The sequence below is a fragment of the Arvicanthis niloticus genome, chromosome 9, assembly GCF_011762505.2.
Source record: "Arvicanthis niloticus isolate mArvNil1 chromosome 9, mArvNil1.pat.X, whole genome shotgun sequence".
Lineage (NCBI taxonomy): Eukaryota > Metazoa > Chordata > Mammalia > Rodentia > Muridae > Arvicanthis > Arvicanthis niloticus.
The window spans coordinates 22,971,903-22,985,943 of NC_047666.1; the positions used below are offsets into that span (position 1 = coordinate 22,971,903).

Consider the following 14,041-nt stretch of genomic DNA (forward strand, 5'->3'; position numbering starts at 1 on the left):
TACATAGCAATGAAAGGGTAGGAAAATCCAATAAATATAGGTTAATGTTGGTCTAGGGCTGGACAGTGGAGCTGAGCCAGGGCCAGAACTCAGTGCTGCCCAGCATCCCAGTGCCCGCTGCCCCAGTCCTGCGGCCCAGTCACCACCTCCACCCCTCCAATACATACTCATCATTGAGGCCGCATCGCCGACTGGTAGGGTTCCCATACTTTCGGAGGGTGTCAGTGAGCTCCTGGTAGAGGGTATCTCCAAGGCTTCGAGGGATGCCCTCCCAGGCCAGGATCAAGATAACAATCACGGCGTTCTGACAATGGTGGCCTGCCCGATGCCGTACCAGGCACAGCAGCTTCTCCTCCAGTGTGTGTCTTCGGATCACCTGCAGAGACGCGGGACTGAGCTACTGCCCTGCAGAGGGCCACACAGCTCTGCATGGTGCAATGCCCCTCACTACCCCACAGACCTGCAGCTGTGAGTCTTTAGGACAGCACCGTTAGGGAAGAAGAAACACAACATTTTAAAACAGCAAAGATAAAAAAATAACGACAATGAAGTCTAAGACGTTTGTGACCAACACAGACTTAAAAGAACAAAAGACGTGTGAACCAGAAGTGTAGTGTAGAATTCTACGATCTCTCAGGATGTCTGCAGAGACGGTGTTGCATAGATATGTGTTTTAGCCTTGGGCAGAGAAAGTGCTGTGCATCTATGTTTATACTCGGGGAATAACACTGTGGAAAACAGTCTGAGGGAAGGACCTAGGCTGCAGACAGATGTAGTCACACCTGACACTCACACTCTGCAGCTTACACAGAAAAGAGTGGCTGGCTTGGCGATGCTAACAAGGAAAGGGGGCCTGACAAAGTCAGGGCTCAGTGAGGACATCTGTTCATTGAAAGCTGGGGTGCCTAGCTCTCCGTAACCACACAGGGCACCTCAACCCACCCAGCACCTCCTGTTTATAAGAAACACTGGAAATGAAGAGCGTTACTCAGTTGTCCTGTCCTTTCTTTGAGACAGGGTCTTACTATGTAGTCCTAGCAAGTCCTGAACTTACTATGTAAATTTGTTGGCCTTTAAAATACAGAGATCTGCCTGCCTTTGCCTCCCGAGTGCTGGGGTTAAAGGTGTGCACCACTGTACTTGGCCAAAAACTTTAAGATTTTTTTCTTTATTTAAATACTTATGTGTGTGTATTTGCATGCTTCAGGAGGTGATGTGACCATGTAGTGCAGTGCCCCCAGAGGCCAGAAATGGCACTGAGACTACTGTAGTAAAACTACACTGTGCCATTTCACAGGCCCCTAGCCTCCAGGTTTAAGGGCCCAAGTACCACATTTTTTGTTTCTATGGTAAAGTATGCGTAACAAACTCTGACATGGTTAGTGTGCATTTTAGTGGCTTTAGGCTCATTCAGCATGAAGCTACCACTTCCTGGAGAGCACCTTCCTAATTCTGTGACCCTTTAGCACAGTTCCTCATGGTGTGGTGACCCCAATCATAATGTTATTTCCGTTGCTACTTTATAACTGTATTTTTACTACTGTTATGAATATGTAGATATCCAATATGCAGGATAACTGATATTCGACCCCCAAAGAGGGGTCAACACAGGTTGAGAGCCGCTGGTCTAGAACTTCCACTCCCGAGAAATGAATAAGCTGCAACTTCATTCATGGAATAGAACGCTCCAACTCTCCCCTTCTGATGCTCAACTCGGCTTTTTCTAATTAAAAATGTCTTTTAAACATTTATTTGGTGTGCCTGTGCATGCCCCATGCAGGTCAAAGGATAACTTAGGACCTAGTTTTGTCCTATTACCTGTAAGATCTAGGGATGAAACTCACATCACAAGGCCTGTGGACAAGTGCCTTCATCCACTGAGCCATCTTGCCAACTGTACATTTTGTATTTATTTTAGCTGGGCCGAGAACTGTATCTAGGGTCTTGTACATCCTAGGTGAGCCCTCTCTTACTGAGCCATATTCCCATCCCTCAGCACTGTCCTTTCAGCCTCTGTCACCTGACTGAAGTATGTTGTAGAATCATATACAATCTATAACTGACAACTGGCGGTGCTCTCAAGGTGTTCTGCTGATTACGGCATGTTTTGTGACTTACTGCAAATGCATGATCACGAGGTCTTGGTCTAAGGCAGGGTCACAATGATGTCAGCCCCCACTTTTCTGCCAACAATCAACTATCATTTTTGAAATGTGTCTTGGAATTCAGAAGCACACAAGTAACGTACTGGGTCAAATGCTGCTTCAACACGCTCTGACCGGTCGCCTGGCTCCTGGCAGGTTGCAGGAGGCCCAGTGTGGGCACTGACACATTTCTGCAAATGCTGATAGGACAGTGGTCTCATATGAACCCTGGACCAGGGCTCTCCAGGCCTTACAGTTAAACTCTGCTTACTCTGACGCCATTTTCCAGGTGGGTTCTCTGAAGAGGCAGCTCCTACCACATTAGACCTTTTATTGCAAGGGCCGTCTCCCGTGGGGTGGACACAACATGCATCTTTACACTTTTAAAAAAGCGCCAGGTTCCTTTGTTGTGAAAAGTCCTACAATAATGGCTAGGAAGTTCTGAGAAGGAGCATGTGACATTTTAAGTTCAGGCGTGTTATTCTCATTAAACGCAGAGACGCAGAGGCAAGGAGTGATCTCACAGGAAGATGGCAAGCATGTCCAAGTCAGCTTTACGAACACCCATGCAGCCTTCCTGCCTTGGCCCATGCGACCCTCCTCATCAGAAATGCTTCTTTTCCTTGGGCTACTTAATGTTTGTAGCCCTGTCCATGTCTGCGTTCCAGGGTAGCCAGCCTCAACAATCATCCAGCCACTGTCCCTTGGTTAAACCTTGTGTCTCCAGGTCTCTGTGATCTCACCTCCAGGGTGCCTAGGACCCCGAACATGAACCAGCTACCAAGGGTCAAGCTCACTCTAAGCCAGCCTTATAGCAGCAACAGACACCCATGATTTCAAGAGCTGGATGAGGGCATAAAAAGGGCAAAGCCGAGGGACCTGGGGTCTGTCAGTGACTTCTCCCTGGCCAGATGCTCAAGATCCCTGCTTAGAGGCTGCCAAGAAGCAAGCCTCATCATAATAGTACCCAGAGGCCTCATCTTGTCCCTCAGCTTGGCTCATGTAGGTCAGCCTTCAGTGTCTTCCCTGGCTTCCAGGTAGGGGACAGGATACTGGCCACTCAGACACACAGAAAAGAGGAGCCAAAGTCCATGGGGTTAGGCCAGCCGTACTCCAGCTCCTCCCCTTCCTGTATCTATAGCTTTTACCCAGGAGTCGCACACAGTTCGTGACAGCACAGGATGCCTGCTGCTGGCATGTAAGTAGGACAAAGATGATCCACTGCCACAGGGTCATTGGCTCCCGGGGCCCCGTGACGGCGAATGTCCATTTCCTGCTCACGTGCCCTGCAACCTGTTCTGCAATGTGAGCCCAGGCATAAGGACACCCAGACATAGCTTAGCTATGGAGACCCAGCACTCACCCACTTGGCAATGGGACAGCCTCGAGAACTCTTCCCCTCCTTGCCCGTGTAGATGACCTTCTCGATCCGGATAGCTTTCCCCTTTTCTCCATACCTAGAGAGGAGACAGAAGCCACATCAGTGAATACCCAACGTTAGGAGGAGGGCCCCGGTGCTTCTGCCTGGGCTTCTGACTACAGAGAGGGGAAAGTGGGAAACTGCAGCCACTCTGTGCTCAGAGGCTTTGGAGGGCTTACACCCAAACTTCCAGTCTTGATTCACACGCACCTCCTCTGCTCCTGTTCAACTTGCCTGTCTCTGTCCTCAGGCAGAGGGACAGTTAGGCAGAATAGTCCCTGAATACTTTTAAGTCTTGATGAAGTTGCCTGAACCCACAGGCATTTGCACTCAGCCCTGCTGGCCAAGGACCCCTGAGTTACCCAGTAACTACTAGTAAATTCAATATACAAATGATCGAGTGTGTGTTTGTGTGTGTGTGTGTGTGTGTGTGTGTGTGTGTGTGTGTATGTGTATGTGAGAGAGAGAAAGAGAGAGAGACAGAGAAAGAGAGAGAGAGAGAGAGAGAGAGAGAGAGAGACAGAGACAGAGACAGAGACAGAGACAGAGAGAACCTATTGATCTCTCATAACCGCCCCAGCTGACTTCTGAGTGAAGGATGCTGGGGAGTGACTCCACCAAACACCAATGCTGTTACACAGTGGACGAAGCTGCCCCTAGTCCCTGTACATGCCGGCTTCCTGGAAGCCTAAGCACTGAAGATTCAAAGGCCTTTGGCATCATTTACTTAACCACGCAATGGTTATAGACACAACTATGACCATGAACACGTATCACACAACGACATGGGGCAAGGCTGGTTCAAATACAGCCTGGTGGGCAGATAACTACTCTCTACCTACATCATTGTGGCCAAGTTACTGATTCCATCTGGGCCTCAGTCTTCCCAGACGTAAACTGGACACAGGGATAGTCTTACCTCCCAGGCTCGATAGTGTACATGTATTACTTAAAGCATGCCAAGTATTAGGGAGGAATTCAGTACATCTTTAACAACATAAAAGCCATCTTCTTTTAAGTAAAGTTTCAATATCTTCTGCAGACAAGGGTTACTTGCCATCTGGCTTGTGTACTCTTCCAGTCTCTCTCTGCACTGACTGAGCTCCTGACAGGCTCTGTGAATCTTCACTCATTCTGGACTTTAACTAAAAGTGTTTCCACCACCTCTCAGTATGGGGCGCAGACTTCTTTGAAGAGTGCCCTGAAGATCTCCTCTAGAACGGAAGATCTCCTCTAGAACGTAGGACCTTTAAAAGGCATTGGTTGACTTAGCACATGCATTTTATCATCTAAGGAGACAGGTGACAAAAGCATTTTCCTTTAAACAATTAACGTGGTATTCTTTAAAGGCTGGATTCACTCCATGTACGTTGTGTTTGTGTGAGTGTGCACACCTGAGTATATGGAAGCCAGAGAGCCCATCAGATCCTTGGAGCTGAAGTCACAGGCTGATGGCTGATGACAGGACTGATGGCTCATTCTCTGGGTGCTGAGATCCAAACCACAGCCCTTGTGCTTGCCCAGCACATCTCTGCTAAAAGCCACCTCTCAAGCTCCAAGCTCTTTTTAAAAGATTAAGTAAAAATATCCTTGTATTCTGCAGTGAACTCAGTTTGATCATGACATTTGAGTATGCCATTTAATAAGGCATGCTATCCCAATGTCTGCAGTTTAAAGAAGCCCCATTCTCTGTCTCATCTGCTCTGCTGTTAGGAATCTCTATACCCCAGAATCAACCCAACAAGGGCACTGGTCTTGGATGCAGCTCAGTGGTACAAAGGCAGGCATAATTAATCCCCTTGATCTATATATACCTATGTATATCTTGCCTTTAACAAAGGTTCTTGTAAGAAAAAAACCAAAAAAAACCAAAACCAAAAACAAACAAACAAAAAAAAACAGTAGCCAAGGTACTTTTCCCTCTCTGTACTGATGGCTTTCTTTTTTAAGGGGTGGGGGGGGGTGGGGGGGTGGGGGGGTGGGAGGCAGTCCCACCATGTAGCCCAAGCTGGTCCAGGAACTGAGTCTTCACGACTTAGATTCCTAGGGGCTAGGATTACAGGCATGTACCATGCCCTGCCAGTACTTAGATGCCTTTTTCAAAAAAGCTTCCTTGTTGCATTTCCCTGGTTAAAATGGAAACAGAGTTTCTTCTTCAAACACTGAACTAAACTGTCTATCTTGCTCAGCTCTTAGGGGAGGGCTAGAAGTGTTTCTGACCACATTTAACAGGCAAGGGCTGCCAGCCCCTTATAGGAAGTGCTTGCAAACACCATTCAAAGCCTCTGTAACAGGACCTGACATAGCTTTTGTTTGTATAGCTTTTGTTTGGTGCCCACACAAGTCTCAGTCCAACAGGCTTTATCAGGACACAGCCCCCAAGGGCAGACCTGGGACCTAGAACCTAGGGAACCCTGCTGGAGACCAGCATAAGGCTGCTGTGGCACTCTCACCAGGAGGGACTATCATATTCCCTACAGGAGGGTGAGCTGAGGACACTGGTGCTGGCTTTCTGACCAGCTCCTTCCCTACTGTCCTGTCCTTGTGAAAAAGCTCCTCAAAGGTTGCACTGGAGACTAAAAAGAAAAGGCCAAGTGGCCTGCCCAGCTAGATTCTTTTTTGTTCCTTTAAAACGAAAAATTTAAGACACTTGAGGGGTGTGTCATGGTGTATGTGTGAAGGCCAGAGGACAACCTGTCAGTCTCTCCTTTGACCATGATGGTTTAAGATTGCACTCAGGCTTGAGAGCAAGTGGCTTTACCCAGAGAGCCATCTCGCTTTTCCTCTTGGAACAAAACTTGACAATCCGTTGCCACTTTGGTTCTTTCTCTTTGCATGTCTCACTTCCTGGCTTGTCATGAAGAACGTATACTACCAGACTCTGCGTCTGCAAAGACTGGCTGAAGCTTGCTTCAAGGAGGACAGCTAACAACTTGGCCTATGATTCTTGAAGGTTGGCTCCAGGATTGTTAGAGGGTCTCAGTACCTGGAAGCCAGCAAAGTAGGCAGGTTCTCAGGTCCCACCTAGACCCAGAATGGGGCCCAGTCCTGACTGTGCTTTCATAAGCCCTCAGCAGCTTTGGACTCCCGCTTAAATTGAGAAGCATTAAGCCTGGACTTGACCAGGGTAAGCTCTAGCATACTGCTGAGAACACCCACCAAAGCTCACCCAACCCTTGAGTAGTGCAGGCTCTGCAGTGGCAGGCTGCAGAGGACCTTTTCTTTGATAGAACTCAAGGCTCTGGGTAGTGGGCCATCTTCAGATTAGAGCTTGACAACTGACTCCAATTATCTATTAACATCAGGACCTGCATATCTGGGATGGTACAATGCCCATATAAGCACACTGGGATATTTTAGAATTTATTTTTAGCTCCACCAGCTCCTCCAGATTTGTGCCCTGCAAATAGCTAAAAGCCATCGAAACCCCTTGATGCCAGTGTATGGCGTCCCTGACTCTGGCCCACCTGACAATACAGTAGTGCGGTGAAGAAGAAGAGAAGAGAGATGCGGGCACCGTCAGCTGGGACAGGCACAAACAGCACCTCATAAGGAATCCATCGTCCACCTGCTTCCTTCCTTACTCCAGAATAATAAGACATCTGTAAGCTACACTCAGAGAAGAGAGGGGCTGACATTTACACAAATGTCATCACAGGCTCTGTGTGTTTAAGAGATGAGCCTGAAATAATTTGTCTTATGGGAAATCAAATTAGCAGCGAGTCCATAGGGTTATGTCAGTGAGATTCAGGGGTGGCCTGAGAAGACAGACTCCCACGAGCAAAAGTAAGAGTAAAGGTAAGCCCTCACATTCCTCCTAGGGTGGGGTAAGCAGACCAGGCTCTCAACTCACTGGCAGACAATATTAAGATGGAGTCATAACCTGAGGGTCCTTCTGGTGGAACCAAGCCATGTGCCGAGGAAAAAGACAAGCACCCCCAGCTCTTGGAAGGGCTCCTCCCTTGGATCTGTGTCTGAAGACTCTATAGCCAGCTGTTATTTTTACAGCAGGGAGGGAAAGACACTCACTCTCTCCAAATCCCTGCTTCAGAATGTACTCTGCTAAAGTTAAAAGTCACTTAGAAAGCTGCCTAGAAATCTAATAAAATTATTAACACCCCTGTCCTCAGGAGTAAAACCAAATAGAACTAAAACTATAATACACTCTCCCAGCTTAAACTTGAACAAATAAAGCATGGCAATCCCTTACCAAAACCACTGGCCAAGCCTGGAGTGGTGGGTCAGACCCAAGACTTAGAGGCAGAAGCAGGAGGGCCAGGATGGTTTCAGACATACAGTTAAGTCTGAGGTCTGCCAAGGTGAGAACTAGTCAATAAACATAAAAAACAAAAACAAAAAACAATGTTCCCCCCCAAACAACAAAAAACCCAACAGTAAAAGAAAGTCACTATCCAAATGTGGCCTGGTGCAGTCTGCAAACTGTGTCAGGCACGCAAGGAGGCCTATGGCAAGGACATAATAAAGACAGACATCTTAAGTCTCTTGTCCTGGGCTCAGGCAGGGCCCTTTAAATCAGGACTGCATTTAGAGTGGGTCTTTGATCAGACAGACTTTTTCTGGTGGTTATTTGGAATAGAAACGTTTCCAGATGGCATAGGAAATGAAGAATGATTACTGCAGGTCAGTGACCTTCATTTACCCAGCTTACAGCAGATCCAGGCTCCACCCCATTCCCTGTGCACGGACAGGCTTAGCCCGGCTCCCCCGTCACACAAGACGAGGCTTCCATGTTTGTTGAACCTAAGCCACTAAGCCTTCCACAAAACAGTGTGTGTGTATATGCACAAGCAGACCTAGACCACCTTTGTTTTGGTTTTATTTAAAATTCTAAATGGTTAGTTTTGAAAATATCAGCGCGCGCGCGCGCACACACACACACCCACCCCTATTTCCTGAGCACTTGTAACAAGCACTGCAGCTTTATGCCTGTTCTGTCTATGTGCACAGCACTCCTAACTAAATCCTTGTGCCAGCTTTGTTTTGTAGATAAGAGAACAGTCACATAACTGCTCCAGGGGACTCAGCAGTAACTACAGGACCCGGATGGGACCCCGGTAGCTACAGCACCCACACTCTTAGCCAGAGAGCTATACCACACTCCACGGACAGCAACTCAGGACTAATATATGCTGTGGTCCGTGCACAGACTTTAAAGGCTCTATGTGAGCCAGGCATGGTGCCACATGCCTTTAATGTCAGCACTCAGAAAGCAGAGGCAGATAGATCTCTGTGTTTGAAGACAGCCTGGTCTACACAGTGATTTCCAGGACACCCAAAACAAATAAACAAGGCCCCCATAAAAAGTCTTTATGGGAACAGGCTTAAAAGAAAAAAAGAAAGAATTAAAAAAGAAAGGAAGGAAGGAAGGGAAGGAAAAGGAGCTGTTAAATAACCCACGGGAAAGCAGAGGCAGGCGGATCTCTGAGTTCAAGGTCAGCCTAGGCTATAGAGTGAGTTCCAGGATTGAACAAACACAAATGAACCCCCCCTCCCATTCAGTACTGAATTGGTAAACTCTTGGTACCTTGCCCCCCAACCCCCACCAAAAAGAGCTATATAACTCAACTCAGTCCTCTAAAGTCAACTCTAAAGTGACCTAAAAATAACGAACCACTTTTGTAGCAGCGTGTACCCTAATCCCCAAATACCCAGAATCTTTCAGGAATTCTTGAATAAATGTGCAATAACATCTTATATGGGAAATCAGGACAGACTCCACTTACAAAGTAATTTGGGTGAGGGATGAGAAAACAAGGGAGCATATGTTAAGAACACTAAAAGCTATATAAGAAAATCAGGCTATGGGAACTAACTCCTTAAGACATACTACCATACAGCAGGGTTTCTTCAATAAAGTCTTTCCAGGAACAAGAGAAGGGGTGGGAGCCAACAGAAGGCAGACCTACAGACAGAATGTAACCCAGGACAGGAAGGAAGACTCTCACACGGAACCTGCCACCATCCATCCAGATGTGGGACTCGCGTGCCCCTCTAGACACACCCCATGCTCCCTGGACGTCAGCATCACTCACCGATCCTCCATGAGTTCCCGGATAGAGGCTACTGTGGGGCCAGATCCCAGGTGAGTGTAATATGGGCCTTCATCTTTCTCCACTATTTGTTCTGCAGAAATACCAAGAGCAAGAATTATTTGGAGACAATTAGGCAACGCTAATTCAGAAAGGCAAACCACTAATAGGAAGTTAATAAGTATGTTACAAATGGCTTATAAACATGTAAAAACTGTATTCTATCCCTATTAGAAAATGCACAATAAAATTAAATTCAAATGGGAACAATTCAAGAATCTGATAAAATCAAGTATTGTCAAGACTGTGGTCTAACCATTTGGACTTGAGTTCACTGTCAGCCAACAAAGCTAAGAGTCATCGAGCTACCCCAGAGATACCCAAGAAGAAATCAACTCCATGGTTCACAGCAGCAGCCCCTGCAAACACAACTATCCATCAACAGACAAGAGATAAGTTACATATGGTACATCCAAACCCATTTATGGTCATCTGGCCATTAGGAGTGAATTCTTTGTTGCACTGTTGCGGGTTTGATGCAAGACATTAAGCATACCGTACAAAAACTCTTCCACTGAGATATTATTCCCAGTCCCCTTAAAAAAAAAATTAAAACAGTGTATTGCTAAATTACATTGGCTGAATTTGCATTTGAAATCTTCTGCTTCAGGCTCCTGAGTAGGTAGATTGCAGGCCTGTGCACCAGGCCCAGAAGAGATGAAGTTCGGAGACTGCTATCACATAGACAAACTTTAGTCAAATACATTAGGCACACACAACAAGTACAGTGATGTATGCCTGTAATCCCAGTAACTGGGGGATCAGGAGTTCGAGGCCAACCTCGAATACATAGCAAATTCAAGTCTATTTCAGGCTACAAGAGATCCTGTCTCAAAAGCAAAACTACACATATATTAAGAATTCAGTTACATGAATTATTTAGAAGAGACAGATTCATAAAGACAGGAAGTGAACTAGAGGTTACCAAGGGCTTGGAACAGTGAGAAATGGGGTTGTTACAGCTTCACAGACACAGGGGGGTTGTTTAAGGTGACAAACTTTTGGAAACAGACAGTGGTGACGGCAGAATAATATAGCACATGTAGTCAACGGCCCTAACAGCATGCACATTTATACATGAGTAAACGGCAACTTTGTGTTGTTAAATATATTTTACCATGGCTAAAAAAAAATAATAAAATAAAAAGGGGCTGGTGATTTGGTTCCGTGGGTAAAGGTGTTTGTCATGCAACCCTAGAGACTGGAGTTCATCCTTGAGACCCACACAGTGGAAAGAATCAACTGCAAGTTCTGGCCCCTGCAACCACACATTCCTCATCATAAAATGTAACATTTAAAAATAAATAGAAACAAAGTATTGATACATGCTGACATTTGTGAGGCCTGAAAACACTAAGTGAAAAGAGTCAGAAAGGTCCCACAGTGTATGATTCCATTCATGCAAATCTCCCCGAGCAGATAAATTTGTAGCAAGGGAAGACTGGTGGCTAGCCTCATGGAGTTTTATTTGGGGGCAGTGAAAGCATCGCAAACTAGACGAGAGCTGGTTGTGTGGTGCGTGAGTACTCACTGATCACTTTAAAATGGCTCATATCATCTTTATCTGCTGAAGAAGATGACCTATTGACTTGTGTACTCTTTTAAATGAGCTTAAATGTATTTTTCAAAGTGAAAGAATCAGATTCCAATAGCGGTAATCACTTTGGCCAAGTGTTCCAAATGGATCCTGCAAGGCTAACAGGCTGTCAGACTGTAACTGTGAGCCACACATACTTAGGTTGGTTAAGTTTGGTTGCTGTCAAGGGAGACAACTATGAGGAACAGAAGAAGGAAACTGATGGAAGCCCACTGAGGAGAGTTTAGAAGTCTAGCGAGTGGTGTGGCAACATTGATCTTTCAGTTTTAAATGTATGTAATTATATAAGCCAGTAAACATGAGAGCATGTTAAAATGCACAGGATTAATAATTATTAATGATTAATTACAAAAAACAAAATTTGCTGTTGTCTTTTAAACAAGGAAAACCTGGGGCCAGTGAGATAGCTCAATGGGTGAGGGCACTTGCCACCAAACCTGATGATCTGAGTTTGATCTCTGGAATCCATTCAAGAGAAAGAGGAAGGAATCAGCTCCTACAAATTGCCCTCTGACCTCCAAATATACACACACAAATTTACAGTAAAACATTGTGGCAAGCCATCCTTTGCTATCTGTTTCCATAAGAAATTCTGGTCACACACATAAAAACACATATGAAAGTATAGTTAAATACCCAGTTAAAACTGGGGGGCAACATGCAAGGTTAGAAAGACTGTGCCCAATAGTATAAGCTGAAATCTAAACCCCAGTGTGATGGAACCAAGAGGTGAGGTTTCCAAGAAGTAATTAGGCCACCGAAGTGAGCCTTGCGGCTGGAGAGATGGCTCAGCAGTTAAGATCTCTTATATAGAGGGGCAGCACTCAGTTGCTAACACCCATCCATACTGAACAGAACTGCTGCGTATAACCCACGGGATATCTTCACGCATGTATGTTCTTGTGTTCTCATTCTCTCTGGCTCCCTCCCTCCTCCTCTCAATCTGCACAATACTTAGAAGAGACACAGGATCCGGGAAGAGGCTCAGTGGATGTGAAGTGCTTGCAGTGCAAACATGAATCACGAGCTCAGATCCCCAGCAAGCATGAAAAAGTTGGGCATGGCAACCTAAGGAAGGAGGCAGGACAGTGTGTGAGTGAGTGTGTGTGTGTGTGTGTGTGTGTGTGTGTGTGTGTGTAAATATAGGTGGATCCTTTGAGCTCATTAACCAGCCAAACTGATGAGTTCCAGGTTCACGGAGAGACCTTGTCTTAAAGAAATAAGGCAGAGACAACCAAGAAGTTATCAGATGTGGACATCAGGTTTCCCCCCCCCCCCACACACACACACAAGCACATACACACCCACATACCAAAGAGACACAGGAGTCTTAGTTCTTCTCCTGGCCCATGCTCTGGACCAAGTGAGGACACATCAGGGAAGAGTCTACATCCCAACTAGAAGGGGAGTCCTCACCGGTTACAGGATCTTTGAACATATCCACCTTGGAATTTTCAGCTGCTGAACTGTGAGAATGCTTGTTTAAGCTGTCCAGTGTGTGGTTATTTATAACAGCACACACTGACCAACCCATACTCATAATCCAGCAACAGTGGAATGAATAAATAAAATGTAGTGCTCACAGCTGGGATGTGTCCAGAATGAGCACTGACATAGTACTACAGCCTACCACCACAAGACCACAGCGAGGGACAGTGAGGGACTGAAGCCCAGGACTGAACCTGCAAAGCTAGACTCCACTTAAACATTCAAAGTCAAGCTTAATGAAGCCACTGCTTACAAATCCACACAGAGGTGCAAAATGACACAGGACATTCTGACAATGAATCCTGACCTTCAGAAAATGCCACTCTCAAAAGGAAAGCAAGGATGGCATTGTTACTTAAGTCAAGACAATGGCTTCTGGAGGTTCAGGGACAAAAAAAGGAAAGGAGGGGACAGAGAAGCCTAGGGACCAGGTGAGGCCTATATCTTGAAGTATATGGTGGTGATGCAGGCATTCATTTTATAGTTGTCATGGAGATGTAAGTGAAGGCTTTGCAAGCTGTCCTGAGAGTCAAAACTCCCAATTTCATAATGAAAGGAAGAGGCAGAGGGAGGGAGGAAGGGAGAGGGAGAGGGAGAGAGGGGAGGGGAGAGAGAGAGAGAGAGAGAGAGAGAGAGAGAGAGAGAGAGAGAGAGAGAGAGAATATATAAAAAATGTCTTAAAATTCTAGGGGGCGTTGGGCTAGAGAGATGGCCCAGAGGTTAAGAGCACTGATTGCTCTTCCAGAGGTCTACATTACATGATGTCTCACAACCAATCAATGGGATCAATGCCCTCTCCTGGTGTATCTGAAAACAGCGACAGTATACACATATACATAAAATAAATACATCTTTAAAAATTTTTTAGGAGGCTGGAGAGGTGTCTCAGCATTTAAAAGTACTTGCTGCTTTTACTGATGACCTGGGTTCAGTTCCCAGCATCCACATGGTAGCTCATAACCATCTGTATCTCCAGTTACAGGATATCTCATGTTCTCTTCTGGCCTCCACAGGTACCAAATATGCGTGTGGTGCACAGACATACAGGTAGGCAAACACTCGTGCATATAAATATAAAAAAATGTAAAAGTTAAGCCCATACTCATTTTGTACAGAAGATTATGCTCTGTTTTATGGCAGATACGAGACACGATGCACGGTTACTCCCTTTTAAAAAGCACATGCTCCTGCTGGTCAGACAACTGACCCACGCAATCTCCCCTCACGGCTTTTCACACCAGGAAGGGATGAAATTTTCAATGCTTGACTTTGGAACAACCAG

The 14,041-nt window shown here is 45.9% G+C and overlaps 1 protein-coding gene across 4 annotated transcripts in view; it reads right to left on the reverse strand.

The window, feature by feature from the left end:
• Tet3 (tet methylcytosine dioxygenase 3) overlaps window positions 1-14,041 on the reverse strand; it is a 95,154-nt gene that overhangs the window by 14,885 nt on the left and 66,228 nt on the right. For all 4 annotated transcript variants that reach the window (XM_076939964.1, XM_034511365.2, XM_076939966.1 and 1 more), the window contains 3 exons: window positions 9,618-9,708; window positions 3,508-3,601; window positions 168-376 (listed from right to left, as the gene is read on the reverse strand). In XM_076939964.1, the coding sequence (XP_076796079.1) occupies window positions 168-376; window positions 3,508-3,601; window positions 9,618-9,708 (394 nt within the window). The remainder of the gene's footprint in view (window positions 1-167; window positions 377-3,507; window positions 3,602-9,617; window positions 9,709-14,041) is intronic.